The sequence below is a fragment of the Talpa europaea genome, assembly GCF_964194135.1.
Source record: "Talpa europaea genome assembly, chromosome: X".
Classification (NCBI taxonomy): domain Eukaryota; kingdom Metazoa; phylum Chordata; class Mammalia; order Eulipotyphla; family Talpidae; genus Talpa; species Talpa europaea.
In genome coordinates this window covers 95,703,306-95,718,802 of record NC_140081.1, presented here as the reverse complement: position 1 = coordinate 95,718,802, position 15,497 = coordinate 95,703,306, and the positions used below count along the sequence as shown (strand labels likewise).

Genomic DNA, 15,497 nt, shown 5'->3' with positions numbered 1-15,497 from the left:
TTAGCTGTTGCTGGACACGAGGCCGATGATCTGTTCCAGCTTCTGGCGCAACTTATGCTTCCGACAAGAGGCGTCTAGGTCCAGAGCACTGAGAACCTGGGGGAAGAGGCCCCCCGGAGCTGGGCTCTCCTCCTGGGCCCAGCCACTACTCCCCAGTGGGCCCTCCTCCCTCATGCTGTCCAGGACCTGCACGGCACTCTTGGGGTCCCTCCCGGCCATGCTCAGTCTCCAGGGCCCGCTCCTCCTCTTGCTGCCACCTCAGAGCATCCCAGGGCCCAGGCTCAGGGCTGAGTCTCCCCTGAGATGTCACGTGGGTGAGCTCAGCCAGCGCAGGGCGCTCATTGCCCCCTCCCGCTCACGAGTGCTTGTCTCCAGCCAGAATACAGCCTGCGGTGCACGTGCTACGTCCTATATCCCTGCCTGCTGATGTCCCAGGTCACGAACCCCACCAGCCCTCTCAACGGCTGCATGTGCCCGTCTTCTGGTCCCAGCCCCTCTGCTCATCCCCCCATGCCACGCCAAGACAGAACACAGCTCTGGCCAGGGCCTCCTCCCCTGAAGCCGTCAGGTCTCAGCGTCTCTGGAGAATGTCAACTGTGCTGGCCTGGGAGCCTGACTGGGGAGGGACTATGACAACCCAAGAGATGGGCACCACGTCCCTCTGCCTCCCGGTGGCACTCCTGACCAACACCCCCCCCCAAGCCCGTCTTTGCCACCTGCTATGCTCTCAGGGCTATGCCGCCCAGGGGCCTGTGGGACAGCACGCACCTCCTGGCGGTACTTCGTGACGTAGAAGTAGAGCTCACTGAGCGCGCTCAGGACGTTAAAGTCATTGGCATGGAGACGGGATTGCTCCACCAGGTAGGCATCCATGTCCTGGTCACTGATGGACGCCATCTTGGCGATGTCTCGGTAGTACCTGTGAGGCCGCTGAGTAAGTCACAGCAGCAGGTGTCGCAAAAGCCCAAGATCCTGCTCTGGCTGCCATGCCTGCCTGAGGTGCCCCTTCCTGCAGCCAGCCCCCCACCCAGCCCCTGCATGGGCAACAGGTCAGGGCCCACCTCTCTACCCAGCTCTTGTAGCTGGGGATGTCCTTGGCATACAGCAACTTGTTGGAGGGCGAGTCCTTGCCCAGCCGGTGCTCGGACGTGGAGCAGGAGTCCATGAAGGTCTGGGCCACCACCGACAGGCAGGCGTCCGTGATGCTGCTCTTGTGGATGTCGAACACGAACTGCGGGTTCTTGATCACGTTCACCCAGAAGCGCAGGGGCAGGCTGGACAGATGGGGAAGACATGTAGCTCCCCACTCAGCCAGCCGGTGAGCACCCTCCCATCACCCTTCTCATCCCAGCTCCTGTCTGGTCAGCTTGATGATGCCCAGAGGTCACAACTGTGGCAGGCTCAGGGCTACTGGCCTTTGACAAACTGTGTCCATTAGACTTAAGCGTGAGTCGACGGCCCTTGGTCCTCAGAGCCTCCTGGCCCCCTCCGCACTCTGCTAGCACCTGGGCCAGGCCGCCAGCATCCCTGCCCTGTGCACCACCCTGGAGGCCTCAAGGCTACCTTGGGTCACCACTCTCCCTTGCCTCAAGCATCACTCCAGCCCGTCCCGCCACCCTGAGGCAGGGCTGAGCCACCGGCCTCCTCCACCCGCCGGGGCCCTGGGTGGCACCAGTTGCTCTTCCAGGTGTGGCGCACATCGGGGTCACTGATCTGTCGCTGGTCAGCCTGCTCATCTAGGAAGTCGAACATGTATTTGATGGCCAGAGGCAGGGCAGAGCCACGGTGGGCTGTGCTGAACACCGTCTCGAAGAGGTCGTCCACGAACTTTTGCAGCGTGCCCTGGGGGCACAGCAAGAGCACCATTGTGACCGCGGGGTCATCCACACAGCACGACAGACCAGACATAGCGGCCTGGTGAGCAAGGTGTCCTGACAGATCCGGCACCAGGAAGACGGGCCGAGTCACCCGGGGCCAGAAGGGCAAGAGTAAAAGCCTTTAGAAAGGCCCTCGGGATTCACATGGCCCAGCACTACCTCCCCAGGCCGGCCGGGCCAACCTCAGGGCCAAGGCCAGGCTAGAAGTCATCTGAGCTCTTTCCCTGCTGCCTGGAGTCGCGCAAAGGCGGAGACTTGGGTGCACTCAAGATCCACCCCTCCCACCCAAGCGACCCATGCCCAGCCATGCAGGCGCTGCAGCTGGAGGCTTCACAGACATTGACATTGCTTGGCAGGAGGTGCTGAAGACACCCCCACTCGCGGCGGCCTAGCCTGTGGACCTCGCGGAGCCGGCCAAGCCCGCCACGAGCACCACGTCTGTGTGCCGCGTCCAGCTACAGCAACCCCGTGGGTGGCGGGCTGCCTGGGCCCTTCGTGCCAAGCACTTAAGTGACTTCTTAAAAGCTGATGCTAAAAAAAATCCGGGCACTGGGTTCTGTACGCTGGACAGAGTGAACCCGTCGAGGGGCTGATTGCAGTTGTGTGAAGAACAATGGCAGAGTCTCGGGCCAAGGATATCCTCGAGGAATACTTCAAATGCAAGAAATGAGCAAATAAAAAAGTCTGGCTAACCTAAAATAAATAAAATAAATAAACTCGAAGGCATCTGAGCCGAGGCCAGGAGGGCACGGGGCCAACCCACACCTTGGTGGCCAGCAGGCGCGTCAGGTATATCTCGGAGACCATCTTGCTGCCGCGGTCCCCCTCTCGGTGGTCGGCATGGTCGTGGTTCTTCACCAGGTGCCACAGCTTGGTGCCCGTCTCCTGGTCGGGCGTGATCATTGGGGCTCGAGAGCGGAGGCTGTCAGGGCTGCTGGCTGTGCGCAGCAGGCTCTCTGGGCAGCGGACAGATGTGCCCGTTAGGCCAAGAAGCCATATCAGTCATCGCCAGGGCTCCCATCCCTCTCTGTCCCTGAAGCCCACAGCTGAGGGGCCCACTGACTCTCGGTCAGGCCATCCCACTTCCAGGCTCTGTGGATCTGGAGAGCTGCCAAGGGCAGGGTCCAGAGCCAAGCCCGCTGCTCAGCCAGGGGCTCCCCAGGGCCGCTGGCAGGCCTGGAAGGGCACAGGGCCAGCTGAAGACACCTACCGTAGCGGCTGAGGGAGCGGGTGAAGGTGAAAGAGTTGGCCATGTTATAGGCAGACACTTGTTTGGGCACCAGTGCCACCAAGGAGCCATCTGTCACCTACAGCCCCCAAACACAGAGAAGGAGCAGTGCAGGAGGCTGAGCAGCCAAGGGCCTGAGGCTCCGCCTGCCCACACCCTGCAGAGCACATTCCGGTGGGGGGGGGGCACCCTCGTGCGCTCCTAGGAAGCCCTGGGACGACAGGCCCAGCCGCTCACCTGGTAGTGAGCCAGCGAGTTGACCCTCTTCCAGTCGCACTCGATCTTGGTGGTGACGTCCTCGTCCTGGAGGATGACGCGGGCCATGCGGCCCTGGCGCCACTCTGCAGGCCAGAGATGCCGCCTGAGGTCCTGCTCAGTCTCCCTCCAGCCCCTGGGTCCACTCCCCTGGGAGGACAGAGCCCAGGTGGGGAGCCTGCGTGCCAGCCACGGAGGCGGGGGCCAGGGGCTCACCCAAGTCCATGTCCTCGGCTTTGGGGCGCTGGGAGTATGGGATGCCCTTGAACACGGCATCGAGCAGTTTGTCCTTGGCCTGGGTGATGCTGTCACAGTTGAGAACCTTTACCGGGACCTGAGCGCTGCCCTCGCTCTCCGGGCACACGCAGTGAAGGGTCTGAAAGCGAAGGGACCACAGGGTGGGTCCTGGGCTGTGCACACATCCCCCGTGCCCACGACCCTGCCCACCTGTGCTCTGCTCACCAGCGTCTTGTAGTCGATCTGCTGGCGGATGAGCTTGTCCTCGCTCAGTGAATAGCGGGCCTCGCCTGTGATGGCATCGATGGGGCCCTTCTCCATCTGCTGCTTGATGGCGCAATAGAGCAGGAAGAGCGGCTCCCCAGCACACTCCTGCAGGGGGGCGGGGATGCACAGCCCGCTGTCTGCCTGACAGCGCCGCGGCCACATCCACTCCCCAGCCACCCGCCCGCACAGCACACCTTCAGGAACTTATGAAGCAGGAACGTGAACCAGTTAGTAAGCATCTTCTCAGCCACCGACTCAGTCCTAGGGCAAGAGGGGCGCTCGAGCCCTGGCCAGGCAGGGGCCGCCAGGCCGGGGTGGGGCCGGAGGCCAGGGTGGGGCCTGTCCAGGGGCGGCGGCGGCAGAGGGCGGTACCTGCGGAGCAGCAGCTTCGGGTGGTTCTTGCTCTCCAGGTTCTTCTCGATGAGGTCGGCCAGCAGCTGCTTGAGCAGCCCCGTGGCGTAGTCAAGGCGGCTCTGCAGGGCCACCATAGTGAGCGAGGCCACAGTGCCGCGGTCGCGCATGGAGAAGCTGCTCTGGGCCTCCAGCGTGTGGATGAAGGTGAGGACGAAAGCTCGGCTGTGCAGCAGCTGCCCGAAGAGGCGCAGGGCCTTCTCGACGTTGGGGGGTGTCTGTGGGGGACAGCAAGTCTCAGCGGGTAGGGCTGTGGCCTGGGGCGTGATGGGGTGCAGGCAGGCCAGGGGGGCTCACGTCCAGCTCCTTGAGCACCGGATGAGCCTCTATGCCTGGGAAAAGCACGCGCACGGCGTAGGTCCGGTAATCCAGGAAAGGGATCTGCACCCCGTCCATGTGGTTGGTTAACTCGTTGATGTCCGTCTGCAGCTCAGCAAAGGCTGGGGAGGGCCGGGGGTGGACTGTGAGCCGAGCAGGAGGGGTGCGGCCCCCACTCCCGCTCCCACCCCACGCTGTACCCCACACCCCCGCCCCGGGCACCTTCCTTGCACTCCAGAGCCACGCGGGACTCCAAGTTATCCATCTGCAGCTGCAGTCGCTTGAGCGTGCGGTCCGCATCCTGCGTCTTCCGCTTGTATGCCACCAGCACGGCCGTGATGGCCAGCAGCAGGAGCCCGCCCCCCGCCGCCAGCCCCACCAGGGCCGGCAGCGTCAGGGCCCGCTCTGCCGTGATGTGCAGGGTGCCCAGCCAGAACTCCAGACCGCCCACCAGCACCTTCGGGGACAGGCACCATGAGTTGACCCCCACACCCTCCCCAAGCGCCCTGGGGCCCTCCCCGAGCCCCACCCACCATGACAGGCTGCCGGCCAGTCTGGCTGGGTGAGTCGCACAGGAGCTGTGTGTCGGAGACGGTGAGGGCGCACGGCTGGCCTCCGATCAGCACCGTGTAGTTGAGGCGGGAGCTGCCGGCGGCCGCAGGGATCAGGTTCTTGCCCTGGAAGTGTAGGGCACAGTCAGGGAGGGCATCCCCCGGCCCCACCCTCCCTGCACCTCCCAGGGCCACACCTTCAGCACCACGTGAGAGCCAGGCTTGACATCCAAGACGCCTGCAGGCCCGAGCGGCTCAAAGCTGGGATCAGGGTAGTAGGTGAAGGAGGACCGGTTCAGGGAACGTGCCGTCTGAACGTGGTCCAGCAGGAAGCCGAACTCGTCAGGGTGCTCGCCCTGGGCCCGCGGCTGGGGCCGCCCCGGGAAGATGCCAGGAGCCTTACACAGCATGGCGGTGTCGTTGATCACCTGGCACGTCTGCGGGGACAAGGGCGGGCAGCCCCGCACGTGAGGCCACCGGGGGTGGTGGCAGCGGGGGCAGCAGCAGGGGCAGCTGGCACTCACGTTGGTGGTCTCGATGCCTCGGTACTTGGCCCGGACCCGAGGCTCCTGAACTGTCAGCAGGTGCGTCCCGCTCACGGTGATGGCAGTGCTCCCGCTGGAGATGGGGGCAAGGACCTCAGGCTCCCTGCCCCACTGCCCCCCATCCAGCCCTGGAGAGCTAGTGAGGCTGCCGTGGGACTCAAGGCCCCCCACCTGGGTCACCCAGGGAGGCTCAGACTGCGAGGAGATATCATTTGATGCCCAGGACCCCAGGAGAGCAGCTCAGGGACCCTCCGTGCTGGCCAGGACCCCCATGTTCCCGGGGTCTCACTTGATGATGCTCCAGGCAGGCTCTAGGCGAGTGACGGTGGGGTCCTGGGTGTAGGTGTAGAGCACGCCGGGACTGGAAATGTTGGCACGGTCGATGGCCAGGGTGATGGGGGCCTGGCTGGGGCCCAGGGTGGAGACGGGCGAGATGCACACGATCGCCTTGGCGTCCCTCCTGCCAGCGAGCGGGGTGCGTGGAGGCGGCAGCCCAGGCCAGCCCTCACCCGCTGGGCTGCATCCTGGCAGGCCCTGCCCACGCCTGCCCAAGGTTGGCCAGGCTTCACCCACCTCACAAACTGGCACTCGCCGTCTCTCACGATCACGGTGACCCTGCTGCCCGCGTCCAGAGAGCTGCCAGAGATGGTGAGTCGTGTGCCCCCTGAAGCTGGGCCCCGACTGGGGCTCACGTGGTTGAACGTTGGGGTCTGCGAGACAAGCAGCTTTGAGGGGAGAAGGCAGCAGCCCCTTGCTGGCGCCGGGCCACGGCCCCCTCAGAAGGGGCAGGCTGGGGGTTGCCACGCACCACAAAGTTGTACAGCTGCTCCGACTGCGTGCGGAAGTCAGCAGAACAGTCACCCACGCACAGCTCCACGGGCCCGGGTGGCGGGCTGGGCACGAGCGACTCCTCCATCTCACACACGATCCTAGGAGCAGACACGGTCAGAACCGCAGCGGGGCAGCCCGGCACCCGCACAGCCACACTCACCTCTCGGCGCTGACGTACTCCGCGGGGACGGGGTTGCAGCGCACGCCGGCCACCCGCAGACCCACCTCTCGGGAGGAGAGGCCCAGGTTCTCGCCCATGATGGTGACTCGGGTGCCCCCTTCCTTGGGCCCCACAAGCGGGTGGATCTACAGAGCGGAACCGGAGGCCAGAGGGTGAGCCCAGGTTCTTGGGGGCTGGAAGGGCAAGGGGCGTGGGCAAAGCTGACCTGGGCGATGCGAGGGTGGCTGCAGCGCGCACCCTTCTGGCTCGGGTGCATCCAGTTGCTTTTGGGAACTGGGCAGTGGGCCCGCAGCTGGCACCTGTGCTCCGAGACACACCAGCCACAGTTGAAGCGGGGGTCAGCTTTGAGGCAGAGGCCACAGCTGGGCCGCTGCGCCCAGCACTTGTACAGGAGGGCTGTGGGCACAGAGGGCACTGCTAGGGGCGGCCACCGGGAGCACGCACCAGGCTCCCCCCGCTGGCCCCAGTCTCAGCGCGTGCGGACTCCACCTGGGAGGCCCGCGCCTGCGCTCACCTCGGAAGGTGGGAGGCTTGTCGATGGGAAAATCTCCATCCCAGACCACAGAGAAGTCCAGCTCAGCGTCGCCAGATTCGTCGCCGTCGTAGGAGTACTAGGAAGAGGAAGCCGCGTGACCCCCGAGGCGGGCGGACCCCCGCCCCCAGCTTAGAAGCCCCAAGAAGAAAGAGAAGACTTTGTCCCTGCCCCGGAGGGCCCCAGGGTGAGGTGCGCGGCCTCACCGAGGCGTTCTGGCACTGCACGCTGCTGCTGTTGAAGCGCACGGCGGGCACGCGCTGCTGCCGGCCCTGCACACGCACCACACACTCATAGTTCTTCTGGCCCGACTGTGGCTGCGGAAGGTTCTTGGCCCGCAAGGTGAGTGGCTGCATGACACCCACTGGGATGAGGAGGTCCCCACTGGGCAGGATCTCAGGGCAGCCCTAGGAGAGGATGCTCGTCAGCCCTCCCCTGAGGCAGCCCAGCTGGGCCTGCCCTGCCTCCAGGAAACCCAAGAAAGCCAAGCCAGGGCTGGCCTGCGCGCATCGCCCGCCTCACCTCAGGGCTGCGGACCCGGCCCTCCTGGAAGGAGCACTCGTGGGGGTGGCCGGTACACACGTGCCGGTACTTGCACCAGTGGCAGGGGTACGGGCTGCCGACGCACGACATGCACCTGCGGAAGAGGCTGCGGAAATAACGCGGAAGGCCAGGGTGCCCCTAGCCAGCCCTCCCGCCGGACACATGCGGAGCCCAGGAAGAAGCAAAGAAGGCAGCAGCCCCGCCTGTGCGCGTGACCCAGCGGGGCGGCGAGAGCACGGAGCTCAGGGAGCTGGCACTCACGACTGCAGGACGCTGCAGTTGTAGAAGACAAAGTCGGCCTCAGCGAAGCTCATGCCTGTCTCCTTGGAGAGCAGCTGGAGGCGCACGGTGCGCACAGCCCCTGCAGCGAGGCAGGGCCAGCAGTAAGCGAGCAGGGACAGGCCGCCATCCCCCCGCCCCAGGCGGCCCCAGCCCACTGACCGTGTCCCCTGGTGAGAGCCCGCAGCTCCTGCAGGGAGGGTGAGGGGCAGCGCAGCTCCCCGGAGGGCAGCAGGACGGCCTCACTCTCCGTCACCTCCTCAAAGGCACAGCTGACGCCCGCGCTGAGGTCGGGCACATTGCTCATAGCTACAGTCAGCTGGGGAGGCAGAGGACTCAGTGCAGGTGTTCCCCCACCGCGTGCTCCCCCCCGCCACCGCAACACTCACCTGCACCCCAGGCGACGTCACCGACACGTTGTTGGGGCGCACCCGCACCTGGACACACTTGCCCAGCTCCTCGGCAAAGCCACGAGGAGCAGAAGCGCCAGGACAGGCCCCCTCGCGGCAGCACCTGTGGGGGTCGGGGCACAGTCTATCTAAGGCTGCCCCAGGGTCTGCTGGGGGGGGGTGCACCGTGGGGGCCTGGACTGGGGGGACAGGGACAGCGGGCCCAGCCCACAGTGCCAGGCAGCAGCAGGCCTCGGTCTCCCCTGGGGTACAAGGGACGTCACTCAGGGTGGAGCTTCCGCTCATTAGCTGGGGAAAGCGGAAGGGCAGGGAGGGGGCACTGCAAGGGCCTGGCTGGGAGAAGCGGGCATGCGGACCAGGGCCAGCCTGGCCGGTTCCTCCCATGAAGGGCACCCCCAGTCCAGCGTTCCCCCCAGCCCCACCCCAAGAGGCGACCTCACCTGTGCTGTAGCACGCACCAACCACAGTGCGGGTCCCCGGAGCCCAGGCACGCTTCGCAGCTCAGGTATTGCTCACAGGTCTCCACCGGGAGCTGGCTCACCTGGGGACAGGTACGTCAGCACCCAACCTGCCCCCACCCCACCGCCTATCACCGCCCGCCACGGGCCCACCTGCTTCTCACTCAGGAGGTAGATGTGCCGGTGGTCAGGGCTGAAGAGCAAGTCTCGGAGGATGGGGCTGCCGTCCACCACAGGCACAGTCTCGTACAGGTGGGCCTCCTGCGAGTCATCCACCCGCACCTGGGCCGCGAGACCAGAGCGCGCAGGTGACAAGCCTGCCTGGTGCTGCAGCAGCACCCCCGCACCCAGTGTCTTCTTCTTGAGTCGGGGACCCTCCAGGCTGGGGCCGAGCTGAAGCCAGGACCTGGGGGCTCAGCACCCAACCCACCAGCTGCCACCAGAGACCCCTCGAGGTGTTCCCAGGAGATATGACTGAGATTCGTGTTGCCGAGGGTGGGGAGCAGGGCTGGGTGGGATGGACAGAGAGAGAGATAAGGGTGATGGAGGCATCATGGGGTGAGCCTGTCACACCATTGTGCAAACTGCTAAAAAGCACGAAAATACAGCTGGGGGTGGGGTGGGGCGTCTCCTCCAAGAAGCCGTTACTCTGCACCCCAGGCATGAGCAAGCGTGGGTCCAAGTTCAGGGGCTCCCGCACAAACCTCCCCAGCGACCCCAGCGCTCTCCGGGAAGGGCTCCGCATCCGGCCCCTTCCAGACTTGGAGCGGGAGGGGCCGCGCCCCGTGTCCTTCCCGAGGCCCACGTGTACTCCCTGTGCATTCGGCCGAGCAAACCTCAGCGCGGCCCTGCTCTCATGGCTGTCCCCAGGGCCACAGCACCAGCAGTCCCGGCGAGGGGGGTGGCTGAGCCCCTTGCCCCATGCGCTGGGCCCTGTGCCGTCTCTCCCAGGGCTGGCCTGCACGTTCTGCCCCTCCAGGCCGTCTTTGCAGCAGCGTCCAGGGCCCCACCTTCTTCAGACTGCCGCTGCGGGTGCCGACGAACACCACGGAGTGCTGCTGGTAGGTGTAGGCGGCCACGCTGGCCATGCCGTCACTGCTGTCGGCCAGCAGGGGCAGCCCCTCGATCACACGCAGGCCGCCCAGAGGCTGGTTCAACAGCAGCCCGCAGAAGTTGCCATTGATCTGCATGGGCTGGGACACAGGAGGGCACGGTGAGCGTCAGCAGGCAGGGCAACAGCGGGACAGGGGCCATGAGACCCCATGCTCCGAAAGGGAGCAGGGTCTGGAACTCACTCCCCGCCAGCCAAGACTGAGTGTGTGCCCTAGGCCCCCACAGGAAGCTGGGGACTGAGGAAGGAGCTGGAGGAGAGCGAGGACGGTGGCCTTGGGCCTGCAGGATGGGCAGACGCTGGGACGCTGCCGCCGACACAGGCCATCGAGGGACAGCCTGGAGACGGAGCCTGAGCACCAGGCTGGGGCGGCGGGGGTGGGAGTGGGGGGACAGAGCAGGGGTTAGTTGCAAGCGGAGCCCCTCCAGAAGCCAGAGGAATGGCTAGCAGGCGGAAGAAAGACGCCACAGACACAGGGAGAGCATGAGAGAGAGTGGGGACTCCTGAACAAGCAAAGTGGGGTTCCAGGGCCAGGATGCCACCTCCAAGGCCACACCAAGCCCGGGACAAGACCGGCAGCAGGCTGGACACTGCAGGCTGGCCAGGGCAGCGGGCCCGCCCAAGCGCGGGGGCGGGGCTCACGGTGTTGATGCAGGGCAGCTCCTTGTTGAGCAGCCAGGGCAGGGCCAGCGTGCCCTCCCCACGGTAGCACGACTGGATGCGGCGGCGGATGTGGGCATTGATGTCGCTGAGCGTGAAGAGGCAGAGGATGGTCTGCCGAGGCGGGCTGGCCCGGTTCTTCTGGCCCTGAGAGAAGACGGTGAAGAGCACGTCCTCGTCGGCCGGCACGCCCAGGGCCTGGGCCAGCAGCAGGCCAGGCTTGGCCAGGTGGGCGCTCTGCACCAGGCGGTACTCCACACCACGCCAGGAGCAGCCGATGGGGAACTCCACGTACGAGTAGAACTCCGAGTCCCCGGCACACATGCGCACGATCTTGGAGGTGAAGAACTTCTCCCCCGCCGTGTCCAGCAGTGTCTGCTGCGTGTCCAGCTGCAGCGTCAGGAAGTAGACAAAGGAGGCGCTCACGAAGCTGTAGACGTAGTAGATGTCGAAGGCAGGGTACAGGGACAGCGTGTCCGAGGGGATCTTGATCTGAGAGGAGACGAACTCATCCTGGTACACCTGGGCAGCAGGTGGCGGAGAGCGCGGGGTGAGGTCCAGGGTCGTCACCCACTTCCGCGGCCTACACGGGCCCTGCTCCCACGATGTAGCCCACCCAGGGCGCCCCCACGGCCCAGCACCGCATCCAAATGGTCTTGGGGATGAGGCCAGAGAAGCCCCAGAGGGCAGGTAGCTGCCCCATGCCCTGGGCCTGCCCGTCCTCCCACCCTCAGCAGCCTGCCCTGCCCCAGGGACCTTCCGGAGGTGAGCTGGGCAGGGCAAGGCAAAGGGACGAGGGAGGGGGAGGCCGCGCGGTGGCGGGGGGCGCCCACCTACCAGACTGAACATGTCGGCACCGCCCTCGTCGCCGACAAGCTTGCGGGAGCTCAGGGTGGGGAAGTACTCGGACTTGCCGTCCACGGCAGTGCCCACGAACAGCTTGCTGGGTCCCTGGCCCTGCTCCACGATCACACCGGCCATGGAGTCGGGCTCCTGGGCCCCCGACAGGTAGTGTTCCTTGCGGTGGTGGGGCTCGCCCAGCTTGAAGAGGTCGTCCAGGCGCAGGAACTGGCAGATGCCTTGCCAAACGCTGCCACAGGCCACCAGGCGGCGCGCCGCGTAGTCAATGAGCAGCAGCTTGTTCACGTTGTCCACGGGCGCCAGGTGGTGGGCACACACGCGCATGCTGGGGGGCGGGTAGCACCGGGCGTTGTCCTGGACGGGCCCCGTGACGTGGGCCCGCAGCTCAGTCAGGTTAGGGGCCAGCTTGAAAATGCGGTTCACCGCACCCACGAACACCTCACCAGTCACCCGGTGCACGGCCAGGTGGGTGAGCGTAGTGTCTGTGACTGAGAAGGTGCGGAAGGGCCTGCGGCTGCCCAGGACCCCCTCCAGGGCCAGGAGGAGCAGTGCAAGGAGGCAGACAGTGGGCATGGCCGGCAGCTGCTCCTGGGGACCGACCTGGGGGGAGACAGCCAGGGTGAGTTGGAGGGACCGGCCCAAGCCTCTCCCTCTCACCCTCCTCCAGCCCCACCAGGTCCAGGCCCCCAGCAGGCCAAGTGACCTGCCAGAGGGTGGCGGCCCCTCATCTCATACCCTGCCAGAGCCCCAGATGGTGACCGTGGCTGGGCGAGAGGAGGGGCCTCCAGCAGGGTGCATGAGTGAGCAAGGAGGCAGGCAGGCTTGGGGGCCTGTCCATCATCTCCCGCCCCTGCTGGAAAGGAGCCGAGAGACTTGGCTGGGCCACAACCAAGGGGGCAGCGAAGGCAAATGCTGGGAAAGGCAGGGCAGGAGGCCCTCCCAGAAGGAGACCCTGAACGCCAGCAGTGAGGGCAGCCAGCCACACACAAGAGTGACCGCAGGTGCGCCCCAAGCCACGAGAAGGCGACACCCCAGCTGGGGGAAGAGGGGAGGCAGGCAGAGAACAATCAGGGGGCGAAGGGGGGCCAGTAACATGGCCCCAGGAGCATGGCCCCAGGAGCTGGGGACAGAGGTCTGGGGAATCAAGGCTTGGGACCTGCCGACACCATACCCCACTGCTGGTACCCGCGGACTCCTCGCTCCAAGGGCCAGCCCGGGGGCTGTCTGGGAGCCCACAGCCTGCCTACCGCAGCAGCACAAAGCCACGCACGCCTGGCCCATGCCACGCACACCACAGGCAGAAGTCAGCATGGCGAGACGGCAGCCTGCCGGCCATGAGCGCTCGCCCCCATCCAGGGGTTGGGTGTGGAAGGGGGCCTGCTGGGGGACCCGACTCCCCTGCACCCTGGGGAGTCCCAGGAGTTCTATGAAAAGGCAGCAACATCCCGCAACAGGGCCGAGGCCCTGGGGAGATGGGGTGGGGGCCCTGGGAGCAGATGGCTGGACCAAGGCTTCACCCCCAGGCCACACCCAGCTCTTCAGCCATCCCAGGGGGCAAAGACAGCAGAGCAGTGCCGCGGCAGTGATGGGCAGGGCTCCGCACTTCCCTCTCAGCACCCAAGCCCCCAAGGAGGCAGAAGGAACCCCGTTCAAGGGAAGGGGTGCAGGAAACCGGAAACCCAGGAGGTGAAGAAAGGAAAAACTGCAGTTGCCAGAACAAGGAGCAGGCCCAGCTTGAAAGAGCGCAGTTTTAGCACAGACCATGCGGCTCTCCGGCTTTTGTCAGGTTCACATCCTGGACCCAGAAGGCAACCACCAGAGAAGAAAGGAAGGCCAGAGAGAAGGGAGGCCGGGCCCCACCCTCGCCTCCTTCACTCCCAGCAGGGATCCAAACCTAGGCATGGGGACAGGGACAGGTGGGGGGAGACCCCAAGACACGGTTTGGCGACCCAGCTTCCAGCCCAAGCAACCCCTCCAAGTGGGCTCCAAGGCACACAGGCACACCCAGAGCCTCAGCGTCAGCCCCGCCGCCCACAGCCTGAGGAGGGGCGCCCCTGGCTGAGATGCGCCCCAGCGCCTACCCCCACCGCGCTGCCGGCCGCCTCCTCCCGGCGCCCTCCAGGAGCACCCCCGGTAGCCCCGCGGGGCAGAGGAGCCGCAGCGGTTCTTGCAAGGGTCACTCTGGGCCACAAAGGGTCCCCATGTGGCAGGGGGCCGGGCGGGGAGTGGCCGTCTCTGCCCGCAGGGCCGGGAGTGCCAGGCAGGCCAGCGCCCGAGGAGCAGGGTCCGACCCCCTCTAAGCCGAGTGGAACCCCAAACTGCCCGCGCCCCGCACCGCCGAGCAGGCGGGCTCCGCATGGGCAGCGGGGGAAGGCGGCCACCTACTTGGTCCTCCGCCGCCGCAGGCTCCGGGTGGCCGCTCGCTGGACACGTGGACGCGACCCCGCACCCCACACCTGCCTCGCTGGCGCGCCCCCGTCACCGCACCCCGCGCGACGCCGCCGCCGCCCACACACTGGGCTGGCCCGCGGCCGCCGGGGCCTTTTAAAGGCGGACCGTACCACCGCGCTGGGCGGGGGCGTCCGGGGAGCGCGGGCAGCCGAGCGCGCGCGCGGGGGGCCGCACCCCACGGCGGCCGGGCAGAGTCCCCCGCGCCGTCCCGGGCCCGGGCGAGCAGCCGCGGCCCCGGGCCGACCGGCCCACCCCCTCCGCAGTGGCCGCGTCCGCGGCGCGCGCCCCCTCGCCCCGCCCGCGGCCTCGAGCCACCAGGGGCCCGCGCGCGCCCGCGCCACACCCCCTCGGGCCTGGGAGCGCGCCGCCGCCTCGGCCGCGCGCCGGCCCCGCCCCGCCCCGCCCCGCCCGGCTGTCGGAGGCGCGCCCCGGGCCACCCGCGGCCGGCTGCCCAGACCCCGCGGCCCGGCGCGCCCGACGGGCCCCACGCTAGAGGGCCCGGCGCTGGCAGCAGGCCAGCGCCGGGCATCAGGCCGCCGGACCGGCGGCACCCACACCTGGCCGGCGGCTGCGGTCCCCGTCGCCTGCGGGCTTTCTCCTTTTCTTTCTCGTCGGCGCGGTGGAGACAGGATTCCGCTAGGACACTCGGTGCGGACGTGAAAGCCGGTGGCTTGCAGTCCCTTCGCAAGTTGTGGGGGCACCATCGAGGGCGAGGTCCCCTTATTCCTGACCTGCACCGCATCGGCCCCTACCCCCATACCCCTGGCGCCCCCGCTTGTCCTTTTTGCCCCTGGCTCCCCGTTCTGCACCCGTGGACGGTATGGGGCCAGGTGGCCCGCTTGAGCCTCGGTGGCCTGCGGCCGTCTCCCTGTCAGCTGCGTCCCCACCGCTGCCCGACAGGCCCGCCCGCGCATCTTTTTCCGCCCACAACGTGCCGCTCTGTTTTCCGTTGACCCCGTCGGCGGGCACCAGCGTGCGGGGTGGTTTCTGTGCGGACACGTTTGGTTCTCTTCCTGCGACCAGTGCGATCGCTGGCTCTCAGGGCAACTCCATTTTTGACATTCTGACAAGCTGGCAATCTCTTTTCCAAAGTGGCCGCACCATTTCACACTTCCCTCGGCGGTGCTCGCCGGTCTGGTTTCCCCCACACCCTGCACAGCACTTGTCAGCCCGCCTGAGTTCGATCCCTGGCCACAGGGCGCAGCAGCCCTCTCCTGTCTCCCCGCGACTCCCCTCAGCAGTGCATTTCAGTCCGTCTGCCTGTTCTGCTCCCCACTCTGTCTCTGGTGGATCCTCTCACCCCCCACACCTCTACCCTGCACCCCAGTTCTTGTATGCGTAAATAAATCTTTTTAAAAAACAGTAGAAATTGAAGTTTCCCAGAAAAGTAGAAATTCTTCAAGACCGTAACATAAAAATCCTGCCCAAGTCTCCTTGCCAACCCCCACATTCACATGAGCGAAGCCCTCCATATAGTGTGTGTGTGTGTGT

General features: G+C 66.5%; 1 protein-coding gene across 2 annotated transcripts; it reads right to left on the bottom strand.

Annotated features, from left to right (window-relative positions):
* Nucleotides 1–12,128, bottom strand: PLXNA3 (plexin A3; the record flags this gene model as incomplete). 2 transcript variants are annotated; one of them, XM_084258866.1, is made up of 32 exons in its annotated part: nucleotides 1–96; nucleotides 769–919; nucleotides 1,062–1,274; nucleotides 1,673–1,842; nucleotides 2,643–2,833; nucleotides 3,088–3,184; nucleotides 3,343–3,446; nucleotides 3,577–3,736; nucleotides 3,823–3,969; nucleotides 4,059–4,125; nucleotides 4,237–4,493; nucleotides 4,573–4,715; nucleotides 4,816–5,050; nucleotides 5,127–5,270; nucleotides 5,342–5,581; nucleotides 5,669–5,762; nucleotides 5,979–6,149; nucleotides 6,263–6,399; nucleotides 6,498–6,618; nucleotides 6,681–6,826; nucleotides 6,907–7,097; nucleotides 7,216–7,312; nucleotides 7,440–7,640; nucleotides 7,756–7,870; nucleotides 8,038–8,137; nucleotides 8,218–8,374; nucleotides 8,445–8,568; nucleotides 8,906–9,006; nucleotides 9,077–9,205; nucleotides 9,934–10,116; nucleotides 10,677–11,216; nucleotides 11,532–12,128. In XM_084258866.1, 32 exons carry the CDS (start codon nucleotides 12,126–12,128, stop codon nucleotides 1–3), a joined length of 5,619 nt encoding a protein of 1,872 aa, XP_084114992.1. The 2 variants fall into 2 exon arrangements, with proteins under 2 accessions (XP_084114992.1, XP_084114993.1); XM_084258867.1 differs by having other exon boundaries at nucleotides 5,573–5,581.
* Between the last annotated feature and the right edge of the window lie 3,369 nt (nucleotides 12,129–15,497).